The following is a 17,189-nucleotide window of genomic DNA, read 5'->3' as shown; positions in this document are numbered from 1 at the left end:
TCTCTTTAGGCACTTGTAAATTTTCTACAACCATTCCAACATGGGATTCTATGAAAAAATCGGATCCTTTGTTAGTAAATGATCTTAATAATGCATTCGCTATATAAAGTTCTTTTCTTGGTTAATATTTTATCTTAAACTGATACGGCTGTATTCTTATGCGCATTCATTGTAATCTAACTGAAAATTTATTTAGTAGCTTCTTGAAAATAGATTCCAACGATTTATGGTCATTTTCATCTGTAAGAAATTTTCCAGTTATATACTGGAGAAACTTCTCACATGCAAATACAATAGCTAAAAGTTTACATTTCGATATGAGCATAATACATCTACGTATGATAAGCTAGTGGCGCCATCTGTTTATGAAACCAGAACTAAAACATAATTTCTTTAAAGGCCGAAGGTAAAGATGGATTAGAATTAGGATTGTTAACTAGAACAGAAAGTTTTTTTGAATGTGAAATGCCTCTAAAAATCCAGTTCTCCAATGGAAGATGTTTTTTGAATAATTTTGGCAGCAGAAAAATTGAAAGTGTGATTTTCGGACCAATAAGTTGGGCAACAGAAGACTTCTCTGTTTCCTTTTTTTCTAACATATGCCTCATGTTCCTTGACGCGAAATTTTAAGGCTGTCTTAGTTTGGCCAATGTAAATTAAACCACACTGGCAAGGAATCCTATAAATACCCCAGGAATTCATATCCGGAATGGGGTCCTTGAGTATGGAACTCGGAATTTTATTGATGGGAGAATAAACGACCCGAAAGTTAAATTTCTGCAAAATATGCGCAACTTTATAGCTAATTGATGGAAAGAAGGAAATGACAACACAATTTTTATAATCTCCTAAAACAAGAGTGTGCCTTTTAGTGTGTTGAGATGAGAATTTTTTAACTGCTTGATTAATAATGTCGGGTGAAAAGCCCTTGTCAACAGCTATTGCTTTTAAATCATTTAGTTCTTCATCAAGGACTAGTTTGGAGGAGCAAACTTGAAGAGCACGGAAAACATAGGAATAAAATGAAGCTAACTTTTGTTTAGTCGGATGACATGATTTAAAGTGTGGTGGAAGGCAAACCGATGAAGGTTTACGGTAAACCGTTGTACTGAAGTTGGATGTGTTACGTGTGACCAGAATGTCGAGAAACGGAAGAGAATTGCAAGTCTCAAGTTTAAAAGTGAGCTGAATAGCAGGCTCAATAAAATTCATTGTTGAAAGAACTTTATTTAAATCATCTTTATTACCTTCAAATAGGGTAAAAGTATCGTCTGTGTAGCGGAACCATACCGGGAAGTTTAAAGATTCAAACAATTTTGATTCATAATAATGCATGTAGATATCAGCCAGGATGGGACTGAGGGGGCCAGTAGTAAGCGGAGGTAACCGGGCGGCGGAAGTGACGTCACAGAAAAGGGGGCGTGGCCTCCGCCATTTTGAATTACTCCGGAAGTGACGACACCAGCGCAATCTTGTATCACGTGATGAAATGACATCGTCAAAGTTTCGTTTTGATTCTGTGGCAACGATTTTATGTTTCAAAGTTTTTATTTTTTGTAGCAATGACACTATTTTTTATGCTTGTGGCAATGGTCGCCTAAACCACATGACGTCAACTTTATTATTTTCTTATTTACCAATTTTTTCCTTTATTATTTTAATATTTTTTATTCATTATGTTTCATTATTTAATTATGAATCATCCTTTTTAATTATTTAATCCGTCATTATTTTTAATTAGTTTTAATTGACTCCGTTATATTTTAATCCATTTTTAATGAATTTTAAAAATAACTCCACGGCTAAGATTCGAACTCGCTATCTCTGGGATGGGAGTCTAGCGAGACTTTTCAGTAAGCTTTTTGTTTTTCAGATGAGGTATGAACGTCAACAAAGGACAGCTTACCTATGTACATACGGTGCCGGACTTTAATAAGATGATGGCTGATCCTACCAAAAGAGTAAGTTTTCTAATCAATTTTATTCATTTATAAACTTCGACCTATTGTTCATGTATTTTGAGCTGTGAACTCATGACTCTTCTATACTTTTCAGATCAAAGATGTCTTTCTGCTCACGCCTGAGGTGGCTGCAATACAATGGGAGTCTACCAAGGAGTTTGCGCCGCAGGATGCATCGACTAACATTTTTCTAGCGACGTTTACGACAGCTCGGGCTCGCCTCAAGCTGTACAGTGAAATGGAGAAGCTGGGTCGAGACGTCCTGTATCACGACACAGATTCCATCATCTACGCTACCAACGGTCGCAATGATCCTCCCTTGGGTAACTTCTCAGGGGAATTTACAGACGAATTGGATGGAGATATTATCAAAACCTTCATGTCAGGTAAGGACCTTTAAAAAGTTCCTTATTTAATATGTACCAAAAAATGTTTAATGCATATTTTTTCTGTTATGTCTTTTTCTCACCATGTTTTATTTATTATTTTTTTTTTTCAGGAGGTCCGAAAAACTATGCGTACCAGACGGCCACTGGGAAAACTTGTTGCAAAATCAGAGGATTTTCTTTGAACTTCCGAAACTCCCAGCTCTTAAATTTTGAAGCCATCAAAAGTCTGGTATGTAGTCTGGACCAAAAGGATGTCATAACTCTTCACAACCCCTCCAAAATCATCCCAGAACCAAAAAGAAGAAAAGTTGTGAATAAACCCCAAACAAAAATGTACAAAGTTGTGTTGGACAAAAGAGTGATTCAATCAGACTTTACCACCTTACCATTTGGCTTTTGAAAATAACTTTTGTAAAAATGTATGGTATGTACAAAAAAGTTTGTATGTAAAAAGGTCATATGCACAATATCATGCATTTGCGTGTAAAAACTTATTTAGGAAAAAAAATTAAACAGAAGTTTGAAAATTATGGTGTTGTTCTTTTTTTGAAAAGGATTTCATAAAAGGTAAGTTTTTTTTAAATATTTTTAGAAAATAAGGGTTATGATTATGTATATATTGGTTTAATTAGGAAAAATGATTTTATATATTAACTTTATCAAAGAAAACATAACACAAATAATTATTAACTTTATTATGAAATAAACTTTTATTATGAGCATTTCATTACAATTTCAGCCATAGTTTCGAAGAGGATTTTCTTTTAGGTCTAGCATACATAGTTTTTACATTCATTAAATGTTTGTTTTTCACAAAGCCTTGAGGAAAATTATTCACATTGAGTACATTTTTAAACTTAACAAAGGCAGTAGGTCTTTCAGTTCTATTTCTCAACAGAAAGTTTATCGGTTGAACAATGTTGGACCCAGAAAACACATGACCGTCCAGAATCATTTCTTTATTGTGTGTCCAGGAAATCTGATGTTCTTTTAAGAAATTATTATTTTCAGTGCCGTTTTTTTCTGTTTCACAGGAACAGTCTGCATAATTTCCTTTTCTTCATCTGTCTCAGAAAATTGTTCAGGCGGTTGTTTTTCAGACGCATTCACATGAGGAAACGTAACATACTTTTGCAGAACTTGTATGTACAATTTGGAATTTTCTTCATCATCCATTTTCTTTTTTAAGATGTTTTCAATTTGGGTATCTAAATCACTCAAATGTTCATCTTCAAACTGGTGCATACGATCCAGAGGCAGCAGGACAAATTTCTTACTGTGTTCCATGGAGAAGAGAGGATAAGACACTGACTGTTGCAGGAATCAGGAAAGATAGAAAACCGTCACCTTTTTGAACCAAAAGACGTCTTTTCTTAAAAAGAGGTACTTTTTTGTCCGCTAATTTCTTCAAAGTTCTTTTAAAAGGGACGAGTCGATTTTTGACGCGTTTGGTGATGGGTACGTTTCCTTTTAGAAGATTTAAAACACATTCACAAACAGATTTAATGAGATAATTCGGACACTTTTTCAGTACAGCTGCTTTTATTCGACTTTTTCCTAACAGTTTTAGATAATCCACATCCTTCAGATGAGACATGCTGATGACAAATGAGCTCTTTTTTCTTGCACACTTTCTTTTATATAGGTAGCAAATGCAGCCGCTTTGGTTAAAGCACAGCAATTAAATCCTTTTGCATGAATCGAACAGGTTAAAGAATGTTTCTTTTTTAAATTCTCTATCTTAGGACAGTCTAGATTTATGATGTCTCTACAGAATAAATTTTCTAAAAATAATTTCTTTTCTAATCCTTTCACGTATATGACAGAGTGACTAGATGACAAATAATGCAAAATAATACGAAGATGAGTATAAGGTAAAACACCCTCATTCCAATTCACAAGATGACAATTTCTTGTGGCCCAAGCAAAACACTTTTGCTGAGATCTTGATAATGTTTTCCAAGGCTGAGGGGGTAAAAATGCCCAGCAACTGTGATATCCTTCATGCACGGAGTAAAAAGCTAATTCTTTAACAATGTAACAATGAGGCATCCACTGAAAACCTTCGAAATCACGATGGGAGAAGACATGTTAGCCATTCGATGTCTCAAACTGAAATGAACTATCGGGGCTGGTAGACATAGTATTTATCCCCAGGAAAGATACCCGTGCGAAGGCGGAGCGTTTCGCTTGTTTCAGGTCGTAAATCAATCAGCAAGTAACTGAAAGGGGCTGAAGTAGCATCCTGAAAAATTTCTTGAAAGGCCTTTACTTTTCCGGGGAACATTTGTCTAGCTAAATGCATGATTTGACTTTTATCTCTAGGATTTTTGTATAGGACAAGGTAATGGGAATTTAAATGAATATTTCTCATCTCCTTGCCTTGGTGAAAAAGATTTTGTGTTATAAAAACGACTGAAAGGTTTCGGTGATGACTTCCTTTTGTAAAAAGTTTGCTTAAGCGAGTATCACTTGCTAATTCAGACATTAAATCGTCTATGATAATTAAAGCATTTTGGAGAGTCTGCAGGTTAGATGGTAATCCTTCTTCAAAATTTACATTTTTCATGGAATTAAAAAGAAGTTGATAACTTCCGTAGCAATAAATAATATTGGTCGGCATGGGATGGAACATTTTATGATCTATCAATTTCTTCACAAAAACCGTTTTTCCCGAACCAGTAGGTTCGCTCAGAAGACAAGTAGAAGGATGTACGAACTTGAGTAGTTCCATTTTTGGAAATGACAGCATGTTAAGAAAACACTGACTTTTATACTTTACCGAAAAATCCTTTTGCATAAGACATTTTATTAATTTTGTTTAAATAAGTGTAGAAACAAGAAACACAAGAGACATTTTTACAAATTAAAGTAACTTTATTTTTTAAAAATCATGTTTACAACATATCTTTTTTTGACAAATTGAAATATTTGGAAATCGTGATTCTTTCCAGCTAAGGCTGATACAATGAGTTCCATACAAAGTCCTTGACATCGTTTGATAATAAAATAAATACAATAATGTCCACATACATTAGAAGTTAAACTCTGAAGCGAAATCTTGTTCCAGCAAACATGACGATATTTCTTGACAAAGGATGTGATATCTTTTCCATATACTTCAGGGGGGAGTCCATAAGAGTAAAAAAATTCCAAAGTCTGTTAGTCTGCAATGTATACAGCTAGCCAATGAGTTCCTTTTTCATCATGTTTATCCGTATTGAGCACCAATGCACAGGGAAAACTTTGAATCACAGGTATTTTGTCACAAGGAAAAACACCCGCATAATATCTCAAAGAAATAGAATCTCGAGATAAGATTTGATGAATCTGTGATGAATTCATCTTTTTCCAAAGTCGTATAGAATATTTCGAGCTTTATTGATTTCTATCAATTTTTCAAATTCAGCGTACACTAATAATGAAACAGTTTGTTGTAAGGGAGTCCCAAATTTTATTTCTAATCTTAAGTTGCTGTGTCGAACTAGATTTAAATGAGAGCCATCACAAAGGTCAGGTGACAGGTCGAAGCGAAATAAGGAATATCCTTTTGAAAATTCTGAGTCCTCTGTCGTCTGCATACATAAATAAATTCTGATAAGCTCGTATGAAAGGATTTTTGTCAAAATTAGGCTGAAGAGGACTATGAGGCACCGGTTGACCGTCCACATAAACGCCGATAAAGTTCATATTATAATGCTTGAATTCAAAAGGAGACTTTTTATAGTTTCCGTTAAAGGCATCACTATCGACGCATGCCACCACAATACGATTAGGCATTTGACCTATGAAAATATTGTCTTGAATAAAACTCATTATTTCCCGTTGGAATGGAATAGGCTTTGCAAAGCACTCTATTAATGGGATATTTGGCTGTCGATTTTTCTAGGCTTTTGGAATGTTCTAGCACAACACCCGGACTGACTCTCACTTTTGTTACAAACAAAAAAGCTTGTTCGAGTAAAACTTTAAATTCCCCTTCACCCAATAAACAAAATTCTGGTTTGCTGCGTATGAGTTTAATTTTCATATCCACCATATTCAGCAAAAGTCTTTCCTGATGAAACATATCCAAGTGCAATCGGCCAATCATATCGACAGAGGTACTCAGTTTAAACAATTCTGCTCGTTGGTTGAATCCTTCATTCGGCTGAGTGTCTTGAGTATCAAAAACATTCATACGTCCTGCTGTATCTTTGAAAAACAATTCTGATGACAGTTGAGACGTTTTCGTATCAAAACCATGATTCAGTAATTTTTCTATCATGGCTCTGTAAGGATACGTGTTATTACTGGTGGAAACGAGTCTTTCATTTAAGCTAATATCCACTTGAGAAAACATAGAATGTAAAAAGAGATTGACAGGTCCCACTTTACTTTCAGCAGTGATTGGCTTGCCATCATTTTTTAAAATTTTCACTTTGACGTAGTGTCTGTGATAAGTCTAGGTAGTCGTCTCCGCTTCCAGAAACATTGAACTCGACAGGACTTTCTTCCGATACATTGGCTAATGGATGAAATTCAACCCACTGACCTTTTTCGATAACTGTTTGTGTGGGTGGTAACGAAAATAAATCCAATTCGGATTTTGCACATTCTGGAGAATCTTTTAACAGAAAAGCCATTACGAATCAAAAATATCACGTTGTTGCACCTTCCTGGCTTTAGACGAAATGAAGTATTTGGGGGTTTTGCGCTTCCTTTTAAACCTTCCGTGACCAATCATCTCGTCTGCTTTCTGAACTGCTTTCCTCGCTAATTTTTTGCCAGCTTCTTTAGATCTGGTTTTGAGGAAGACTTTAAAATTTTCTCCCGACAATACGTCATTTGCAATTTGTGTTCCAGTCCGCAAAGCTTCTTTTCCAACTGTTTTGGCTCCACTCATCAAAAACGGCATAGCACTGCGAAACGGCTTTGCAAAAAATCCACCAATACCATAACCTTTCTGTAAAATGGTTCCTTGATAGTAAGGTAATCCATTTCCAGTTTGAGCTAAATAATAATCTTCAAATTTTTTCGTGCAACATGTGTAAGGCACCCGCATATTTGATGCTTCTAATCTTGCATACACAATCCAAATGAAATCAGTTTGAAGATGAAGGCTTCTTTTATAGAATTTGTCTCAGACGAAAATGCAACAGAAGAAATACTTTGCCTCTTTCGAATGGTACTAAATCTCCAGAGTGAAGTCTTATGTCAATATGTATAGTCTGAAAATGCTGACGGATAACTGGCAAGTAAAAGGGCCGGGGGTAATGAGCGTTTATGATGTCTTCGTCATTTCCTTCTACGGTGACAATTTTTAACAACGGGGCTTGTACATCTTCCACAATTTGAGGCTCTACGAAATCGCAATACACATACATGACAGGAAAAGATACTTTGGGATCGGCTACAAAAGGACTTTGTTCCAATCCTTTGTAAACACCCGGCTCGAACCCTAGAACCTCAGCTAATCCTTCGTGAAGAATGACTTTGCAGTTTTCGTCGGTCTTAATGGTCACTTTTTTCGTGACAGGATGATAACTGAATTCAATCTTATTTTTATGGGAAGGTATTTTCATGGCTTTTAATTAATCTGGTATCGTTTCATAACATCCTGGAGGCACTCTTCGACCTTCCAATTTTCCATCACCCAAATCAAATCCAAATAAATTATTGTCTTTTCGGACGTTATACCATGCATGAGGGTAAATAAAGCGCACAAGAGATAACTCCCACTGACTATTTAAATCCATCGGAGTAGGAAGCTGAGTGGTAAATTGGGATATTTTGTTGTCTGGAAAAAAACGCATGGAGCTGTCGCTGATCAGTGTGATAAAGAAAGACATATTTCGTTCAAATGACAGATAATCAGAATGTACGGGCCTTTTATACCCTTCTCACATCATCCACCCAAGCATTGAAGCTTTCGGGGTACCCCTGAAATTTCACAAAATATTCTATTTTCCCGCGACGTTTCCTCTTTTTTAAAACTTTTTCTACGGGATAATAACCAGAGTCCGAAACCTTTTGAAGTTCTTGTTTGTAAAAAGTTCCTTGTATAACTTCTCCTGCTAGATCTTTCAGTTTATAGACAACAGGAATCCGTCGAATAATTTTATAGATTGTAAAAATTTCTCGTGTCCAGTTTTGTTCGTATACCTTCTCAAAGAGCATTTTTTCTCGGCTGATGCGTACCGTATCTCCAATCTTTATATCTGAAGAAATAGGGTTTTGTACTGGTTGCTGACCATACAGCATTTTCCAAATTGTTTCTTGATTTTGTAATGTAACGGATACAGGTTCTGTCTTAATACTGCGATGCCATGTATGGTTATAACTGGATATCAATTTATCAATCACATCAATGTACTTTCGTGTATTCATTTCGGTAAAGTATTTCCACATTTTTGTTTTTAGAGTTCGATTAAATCGTTCTACGACAGAAGCTTTGGTTGTATTATGTGTCGTGAAAAAGCGAACGTTTCTCTTTTTCAAAAAATTTTGAATTTGTTTATTGGTAAACTCTTTCCCTGCATCTGTTGTAATGATTCGGGTGTACGTTCCGAAAATATCTTTTCGAAAGCGGATTGGATGGACACAGATGTTTTATCTTTGAGAGGGATAGCCCAAGCGTATTTGGAAAGGATATCTATACAGGTCAGCAAATATTTATATCCATCATTAAAAGACGCCAGGGATTGCATATCCAGTAAATCAGATTGAAATTTCTCGTTTAAGCCTCCTACGATGACTGTTCCTGGGAAACGTGTGCCTCAAAGGCTTGTGCAAAGTATAAGAATCCTTGGTTTGCAACCATTTCTGAATGTCTTTTGTTTTTAAGCGACCTTTTAAAGCACGGTGCAAAGCAGCAACACCCCCGAAACTTGCGGGGACCTGTGGATCCCGATAGGTCTGAGACAGAGCTGCGTTCATTGCAACAGTTGTTATGATCTAAGCGTACACTGATATTCATTTATATATGTTTGACTAGAACAGGGAAATAATGCCAGAGTTTCACCTATATATAAATTCTAGAAATAGGTCTAAAAAACAAGACAGAAAATGAATGCTACTTAACATCTCAAAGGCTGAATAATGAATGATACATGTTTAAGAATAACAACCATATTTATTCTCCTTAAAATCAATTGATTCGTATTAAAAATTTATGTGAGCGATAATTACAGATTAATTCTTTTAAATAATGTCTGAAAGAATGAAGCCATTGTAAAACAAAATAAAATTTTATTGAGTATCCTAATTATTTTACAAATATTCATAGTATTCAATACCTAAGACACCATTGGTAGCACAAAATGTGTTTCTTACTTCATCGAGTACATGGTTTAAACACACAGATTTTAAAAAGTCCTTGGTAATGTAGTGAGCAGGTTCAGTAACATTAAATAGGATTCTTCACCCCAAATATTTCCGTAAAATTGTCTGGCGATGTCAACAGCATTGAATCTCAGAGCAATGGCATTCACAGTTTCTGTCTTATGAACAAGTTCTTCACAGTCTATGCGCTGGGGATATTTTAGTTCTTCCTGTTGGTTAAGAAGCTCTTCAAGCGACATCTTTAGAATGGTTTGGAGACGTGCTCTTTCCATAGAAATGTCAAAAGATTAGGGTAGATTTTCCTCCTTAACAGGTTCATCGGATATGCTTTCGTAGGCTTCACAAAAGTTCATGTTTTGATAAACGAGGTTGGTGACACTGTCACTGATACGGCTAAAGTGGGTCATCAGTTCTTCCCACTGCGTAGTTGTAATGCTGAGGCTACTTTTTTCATCTCCTTGAGCAGAAAGCTGTTTCAGAGTAAAGTGGGAATCCTTATACGTAACCACAAAGTTCTTGGGCAACTCCAGATTTAGTGTCAGCAGGTCTGGTTCCTCCACTGTCATATTGGTTGCGAGAACATTCAAACACCATGGCTCAAAGTTCACTCCACGTCTTGTCGGATAGTAAGCTTTACCATATTTGGCATACTCTCGGATGTGCACTGTCACTTTTCCCTTGTAAATGCTGGGTCCCACAAAGACATTTTCTCTCATGTGAGTGAGCTCCTCTGGAATAGCCTCTTCGGTGAAGAGTCATTTGCGCTGAAAAAAAAATTAAATCAGTTAGTATACCAATAACATACAGAAAAAATGGGGTCACGTACAATATCAACTTTGACATATAAACTACTTTTCGCAAATATGTACTTTTTTCTCGAAATGGGATGTTTCTTCTGCTTTTCTTTTGGTACAAGACCTAGCTGATTCTCTTGGAACATCTTGGGTGCAGTCTTCATGGCTCAACATTTTATCGTTCAAAGGCATAGGTTCTTTCTCAAATAGGTTTTCCATCTGATAAAAGTAAAGACAAATTAAGCACATATCGCAAATTCAACTATTTTTAAAGATTAAAAATCTAAAAACAGTATATTTCAAAAAATTACTTACGTCTGGAGCGTTGTGGTTTCGTGTCTGATCCATTCAAAGCGGTGAAGAATGATTGTCGAAGCAAAAGCAGGTAAATACACTCAGGGCGACAGCAGGAAAGAAATGCGAAACGTTGCTCGGGATAGCCTTATATCGGGTAGGAACTCTTTATTTCATCTGAACGATGATTGGTTAAGAGACGGTGAGTTCATATTTCAAAGAATCGGATTGGTCGACAGAAAAGTATCCATACACTTTCACTTTAGCGGAGGTATACAAAGGTGTGATACGGCAGACGCCATTTTGTAAGACAACATGCCCCAACAAGAAATGGATGATGTCATTCTAAATACGTCGTTGCCACAAAACTTAAAATATATATTCGATGCCACAAAAAATAAAAACTTTGAAAACATAAAATCGTTGCCACAGAATCAAAACGAAACTTTGATGATGTCATTCCGTCTACATCATTCCTTCCATCTACGTCACTTCCGGAGAAATTCAAAATGGCGGAGGCCACGCCCCCTTTCCTGTGACGTCACTTCCGCCGCCCGGTTACCTCCGCTTACTACTGGGGCCCATGGCTAATCCCTCAGTTTGCTTGTAATATTTATTTTGGAAACAAAATGTGTGTGTTTCAAACAGAGTTGAGTGAGAGAAATTAGCTCATCAATTTCGATGCAAGATAAATGAAATTCGCGAAGTCTGGTTTCTAGACATCTTAATGCACCTTCCACTGGAACATTGGTGAATAATGATTTTACATCAAAAGAAACCATGAGTAAATTTCTAGGAGAAATGTTTTTAACCTTTTTTTACAAACACTATTGAATTTTTTATGGTGTAAATGTTATTGTCTAATAGAGTTGAAAATCTAGAAACTAAATATTTAGCTAATGGATACGAAGCAGTACCTAAATTTCATACAATAGGGCGGAAAGGAATACCACATTTATGAATTTTAAGAAGAGTATATAATCTGGCACAATTCGCAACAGATGTGATAAGCGAATGTTTTAAGTTGCTTGAAATGATTTGTGAAGATTTGATCGCAGTTTTTATTTTTGACAGGTCCGAAGGTGAGGATCTTTAGGGATCGGATTATATGGTCCTTCGTTTAAGAGTTTAGTGACACCATCGATGTAAGTGTTCTTATCCATGACGACTATCTAGCCACCTTTGTCGGCCTTTGAAATGATAATACCCGGGTTAGAATGAATCTTGCGCATTGTAGCTTTTTTTCTTGCAGTTAGATTTGGTTTCAAAGGTTTATTATTGAATTTCACATTATGAGCGATAAGATGCCTAATCATTTCTTTCTGTGAATCTGAAACTTAACTGAACTTGAACGCTTTTTCGATAATGGCTCCTATCGAGAAAAATCTTTGGCTCCTATCTTTGGCTATTATCAATAAAATTCCGAGTTCCATACTCAAGGACTCCATTCCGGATATGAATTCCTGGGGTATTTATAGGATTCCTTGCCAGTGTGGTTTAATTTACATTGGCCAAACTAAGAGGGCCTTAAAATTTCGCGTCAAGGAACATGAGGCATATATTAGAAAAAAGGAAATACAGAAGTCTTCTGTTGCCCAACATTGTTGGTCCGAAAATCCCACTTTCAATTTTTCTGCTGCCAAAATTATTCAAAACGTATCTTCCATTGGTGAACTGAATTTTCTAGAGGCATTTCACATTCAAAAAAATCTTTCTGTTCTAGTTAACGATCCTAATTCCAATCCATCTTTGCCTTCGCATTCATGAGAAAACAGCTATGTATCTTATAATGCCTTATGCCTATGCCACTGCTAAATTATTCTAATGTAAGCGGCTTCTAGTTTTTCTTGAGAAGCATCTGCAGATAAAACTACTGTCATGTTCATATCATAATACTGTAATACTGGATTAATCATAATACTGGTTTATTCATAATACTGGTTTATTACTAAAGTCCGAAATCCTTTAAATAAATCTTGAAATCCATTTAAAGTTTCTGGTAAAATTTTATTAGATTCAGGATTTACTGTACATATGCTTTGTAATAGATTTAATTTTTGTAATACAGGTAAACCTAAAATACCTCGAACAGTTTTATCACATGCTACTACTTGAAATTATACTTTATCTTTATCACCTTTAGATGTCTTACACAGAATTTATATTTACAACTGCATTAATTTTAGAGCCATTGTAATTATTTAAAGTGATGTTTGAATCAATGAGACATTTATCTCTTAACTTTCATTGTTTAAATTTAGGCAATGGTAATACATTATATTGAGCACCAGTATCCAACTTTACAAATAAGTATTTAAATATGTTTACTTTTAGTTTTTCAAACCATTCTACTTTAATTTTAGAAAATGGTTAGACAATTAATTTTTCTTTTTACGGTTTAAGCAAATCTTATTAGAAGCAGACCCACTGTTTAACTTGTGAAAGGTTCCACTTTTTCTAGCCCTCTGAGCGTTATGACCGGGCTTAGGCGGTCAAGGAGACCTACCTCAAAAGCGCTACCGACGCTTCTAGGCGGTCGTTGGAAAAGTGTTCGAAAGCGTTACTGACGGTTCTAGGCGGTCAGTGGATACGACCTCGAAAGTGCTATGACCGCCTTAAAGCGGCCGTGCAGATGTCTTACCACAACTCCCTTACTTTTGGAACCCTGGAGATCTCTAAATGACAACTTTAAGTAGGAGTCTAAGAGGGTTGCTCTTCTTCGTTTTAGATCGCTACGTTTTACCGCCAAGAAAGTGTTTAGACATACGACAAACTGACGCGAACATTCTTCGCTAAATAAATAAGCAGCATGTAAAAATTTTCCAATACTATCTTTAAACTGATAAAATTTTCATAAAATATCCTTTAGATTTCAAACTTAATGTTCAGAAATATGCAAAATCCATGTGAATTCAATTAAAAAATAGCATTTCAAAATATTTGCATTATTTAAATAAATTTACTTATGATTATGTATATGCATAAAACCAGCACGTTAAAAACTTTCAATTAATTTGAGCGAACCGAATAGTAATGCATTCAATTAATCTGAATTATATGCATTTACATATAAAGAATAACATTACTTAAGCAATATATCAGATAAAATTTAGAAAATCAATAGTCTATTTTAATAAGTTATAATAAGCGCATTTTTGATACGGGTTTATAAAACACAAACTTATTTAATAGTAAATATAATAATGGCGAATTAATTATTCTTTTTGGAACAATACTCGTCGCTTATACTGGTTTGCTGAAGTTTTGTTCTAATGCATTTTAAATAATCCAATGCTTTTAATGTACATTGATATGAATGTGATTTTCATTAGATAGACATTTACTAAGTTTTATTTGTGTGCTCATGCTTTACATAATATATATTACTTTGCTCAAGCAGCAACGAAGAGTTGAGTAAAAATTTCCATATTTTGTTTCATAAATTATTAAAATAACCTACAGCGTAACATCTGAATTTCCGAAATGTAACCCGCAACTTTTCTAAGAGTTACAAATTTGAATAAAAAAAATAGCAATCTTTAAATAATAAAAACGAAATACTAATAAGTAAAGAAACACGAAAGTTTTTTTTTTTATGTTTGTTTAGTTTATTTTATTGTTTTTGGATATATATTGTTGGCGAATGGTGAAGTTGTCTTTGGCAAATGACACATAATAAAGAAGAATGATCTGTATTATTTATTATTTAAAATGCATATAAATTTCTTCTAAAATAGTATCAGCGTTAGACTGAATGTTGTTTAGACAGCTGCAATGATATTTTAACTTGATTGACATATCAAATACAGTTTCCTTTTAAATAACTTCGTCAGCAATCTGAAGAACCTTTTCGAATCATTAGATGATTTTGAATAAAACTTGGATTAGTCCCATTTTAAAAATATTTAGAATTACCGAACTAATAAAAGCTAACCTTGTTTTAATTTCTTTATCAAACTACTGCATTCTTTAGTCAGCAAGAACTGATCATAAAATGTGAGCCTTATGCCCAAGATTCATAGGTCTAAGCAGTAAAAAAAGCTTGTCCCGCTAGAGAAAATCGTCGCATATTATGGAAAAGATTTTGCAAGGAATCATTATTTTAGACAAAACACGAATTTTTAAATTTAATCTCTTGTATTATAGATTAAGTATTTTACCATAATTTTATTTTCACATATGCAGATGATCGCCATGTCCTTCCATAGCATAAATTAAAGAAAGACACATAGCAACTTCAACCATGAACATGTGACTTAAAAGAGAAATTCGTTTTGACATGCTACGCGAAGGAATGGCTAAATATTGATTTATTTTACATTTATGTTAAATGACAGTGATTAAAAAAGAATAGCTGCAGATGTGTAAAATCCCTGTACTTGTAACCTTCTGCAATTCTAAAGGAAAGATTAAAATGGTTCACAATAATGGATGGCTTTGATCATTCAGTAAAGTCATAGTAGGTACATTCAGTTCGTGGTTTTGAAGAACTGCAGCAGTTCAGATTTGTCGCAAAAGCGTAATTACACCCCTGGGGGACTGCTTTATTTAAGGAACGGAAAATTAAGTTTTTAAACATACGCATACAAAAGACGTACCTTTTCTCACAACATAAATGGCAGATGTGATAATTTGAACATATGCTTTCAATCAGTTGCTTCCTTCTAATAAAGGTTCCTAGCAAAGTCTTGTACTGTTTTAAATATGCTGTGTTCGAGCATTGTAAATGCTTCCATTTGTAGGGTTTATATTTATTTTAACTAACATTTATTTTAAGTTTAAACTATCTTTCCTGTCAAGCCTTACTTTCCCCTGGAACTGCCAATGCCAGAGAATGTAAATTTTAGTAGAACGCGCAAGGATTCAAATTATCAGCGGAAATATTCTGAGTTAAATAGAAAGGAAACGAGTTCGAGGTGTGCTGTTCGTACTTCACGAGCGCGGAGGTAGTTAGCCTGAAATTGAAGAACCCCGCGTTTCGGCCTGTGTGCTTGCCTAGGAGAGTTGTTAATTGTTCAACGTGATATTCAAAGTTTGCTGAATTAGCAGCGGTATTGTAAAACGCGGTGAGGATAGTTACTTTTAGAGAGCCTCGTAATTAGAGTCTTGTTATTATTTTCTTTTCAGGTTCTTATTTTTATTTTACCGCCGAGTCGGCGTAGTTTGTGAGCGTCAAGTACACGCAATTGTAACTTCTTAAGTTGAATAAAAAAAGGACTTAAAACCTTAGCAAGACTCTGTCATTTTTCCAGTCACCTCTTGGTTGCGTGCAAGTTGGAGGCGCGCAACTCTACATTGGCGCCCGAACGCTTATCGAACTGAAATGGCCGAAAATCGGATGGAAGCCGTTGGACAACACCAAGAAATGGCAGGCCAATTGGAAGGATTTGGATACCTGGTCCAGACTTTGAGAGCGTCAATCAAGCCAAACGTCAATTTCGACGGAAAACATTCGGTGGCGATATTTCTAAAAGGCCTAGAAAATCACTTTCAGCTCTACCCTGTGCCTGAAAGACAAAAAGTTGCCATCGCCACATCTGCACTAAAAGGACAGGCCGCGCTAGGTGGAAGAATATAGGCAAATTTTTATTAGGGGAATTTGGAAGCCAGACATATACATTTGAAAATTTCAAAAAATCGTTAGTAAAGGCCTTCCACATAGTGAAAGATCGAGCAAGGCTGGAAGCCGATCTATATAGTTTCTATCAACGGGATATAGAAGAGTTGACGGACTTTATTCTACGAAAAATTAAGCTGACGGATATGCTGTATGGGAAGAAACCCGACGCGGAGATTATTGAAATAATCTTGCCAAGATTGTTACCAGCTGTTCAAGACTACTTCGAAATTAGAAACCCAAGCACATTGCAGGAGCTCTTCGAATTGGCGGTGAAGTTTCAAAATCGCAGAATAGCGGAAAAAGCTAGAGGGGCAACGTATTCTCAAAGTACCCGAAGGAAATCTTCAAATGAGGAAACCAGAAATGCAAATCGCTCTTATGGGGGAAAGAGCTATCAAGCTAACTCATCGAACCTCGAAGGTCAAGGCCCAAAAAGAAAATTCGAAAATAAACATCCGCGTACCCAGAAGGCACAAATTGAAAGGAAAGCTTTAAACGAGTAGAGGGGCCTGTGAAAGGGAGGGTCCAGACCCCGGAAGTTTTAAAAAAACCCTCAAAAAGACATTTAAATACGGTCATCGTAAAAAACTCACATCTACCAATTATACAAGTCCTGGTTGGCGATGTACCAGTAGAAGCCCTCATCGATACAGGAGCAGAAGGAAATTTTATGAGCGAAACATTCTTCAAAAAGAATTTTTATAGGGTATGATTATTTAAAACCAAAAATACGGAAATTATAGCGGCGCAAGGAAAAACATGTCACTGCATCGGGAAATTATCATTAAACATACAGGTAAAAGAGGAA

The 17,189-nt window shown here is 35.4% G+C and overlaps 2 protein-coding genes across 2 annotated transcripts; one reads left to right on the top strand and one right to left on the bottom strand.

Annotated features, from left to right (window-relative positions):
• The first annotated feature begins 981 nt into the window (after nt 1–981).
• On the top strand, nt 982–2,867 carry LOC146997195 (uncharacterized). The gene is made up of 2 exons (XM_085816348.1): nt 982–2,347; nt 2,461–2,867. Exons 1-2 carry the CDS (start codon nt 2,200–2,202, stop codon nt 2,748–2,750), a joined length of 438 nt encoding a protein of 145 aa, XP_085672474.1. The 5' UTR covers nt 982–2,199; the 3' UTR covers nt 2,751–2,867.
• Nucleotides 2,868–6,122: 3,255 nt separating this feature from the next.
• On the bottom strand, nt 6,123–6,692 carry LOC146997194 (uncharacterized protein F54H12.2-like). Its single transcript, XM_085817829.1, has one exon. It carries the CDS (start codon nt 6,690–6,692, stop codon nt 6,123–6,125), a length of 570 nt encoding a protein of 189 aa, XP_085673955.1.
• Nucleotides 6,693–17,189: the final 10,497 nt, after the last annotated feature.

This window comes from Stegodyphus dumicola, chromosome 5 (assembly GCF_044657685.1).
Source record: "Stegodyphus dumicola isolate Sdum_Otavi_A_Nest chromosome 5, ASM4465768v1".
Taxonomy (NCBI): Eukaryota; Metazoa; Arthropoda; class Arachnida; order Araneae; family Eresidae; genus Stegodyphus; species Stegodyphus dumicola.
This window is presented reverse-complemented; position numbering and strand designations above follow the sequence as displayed.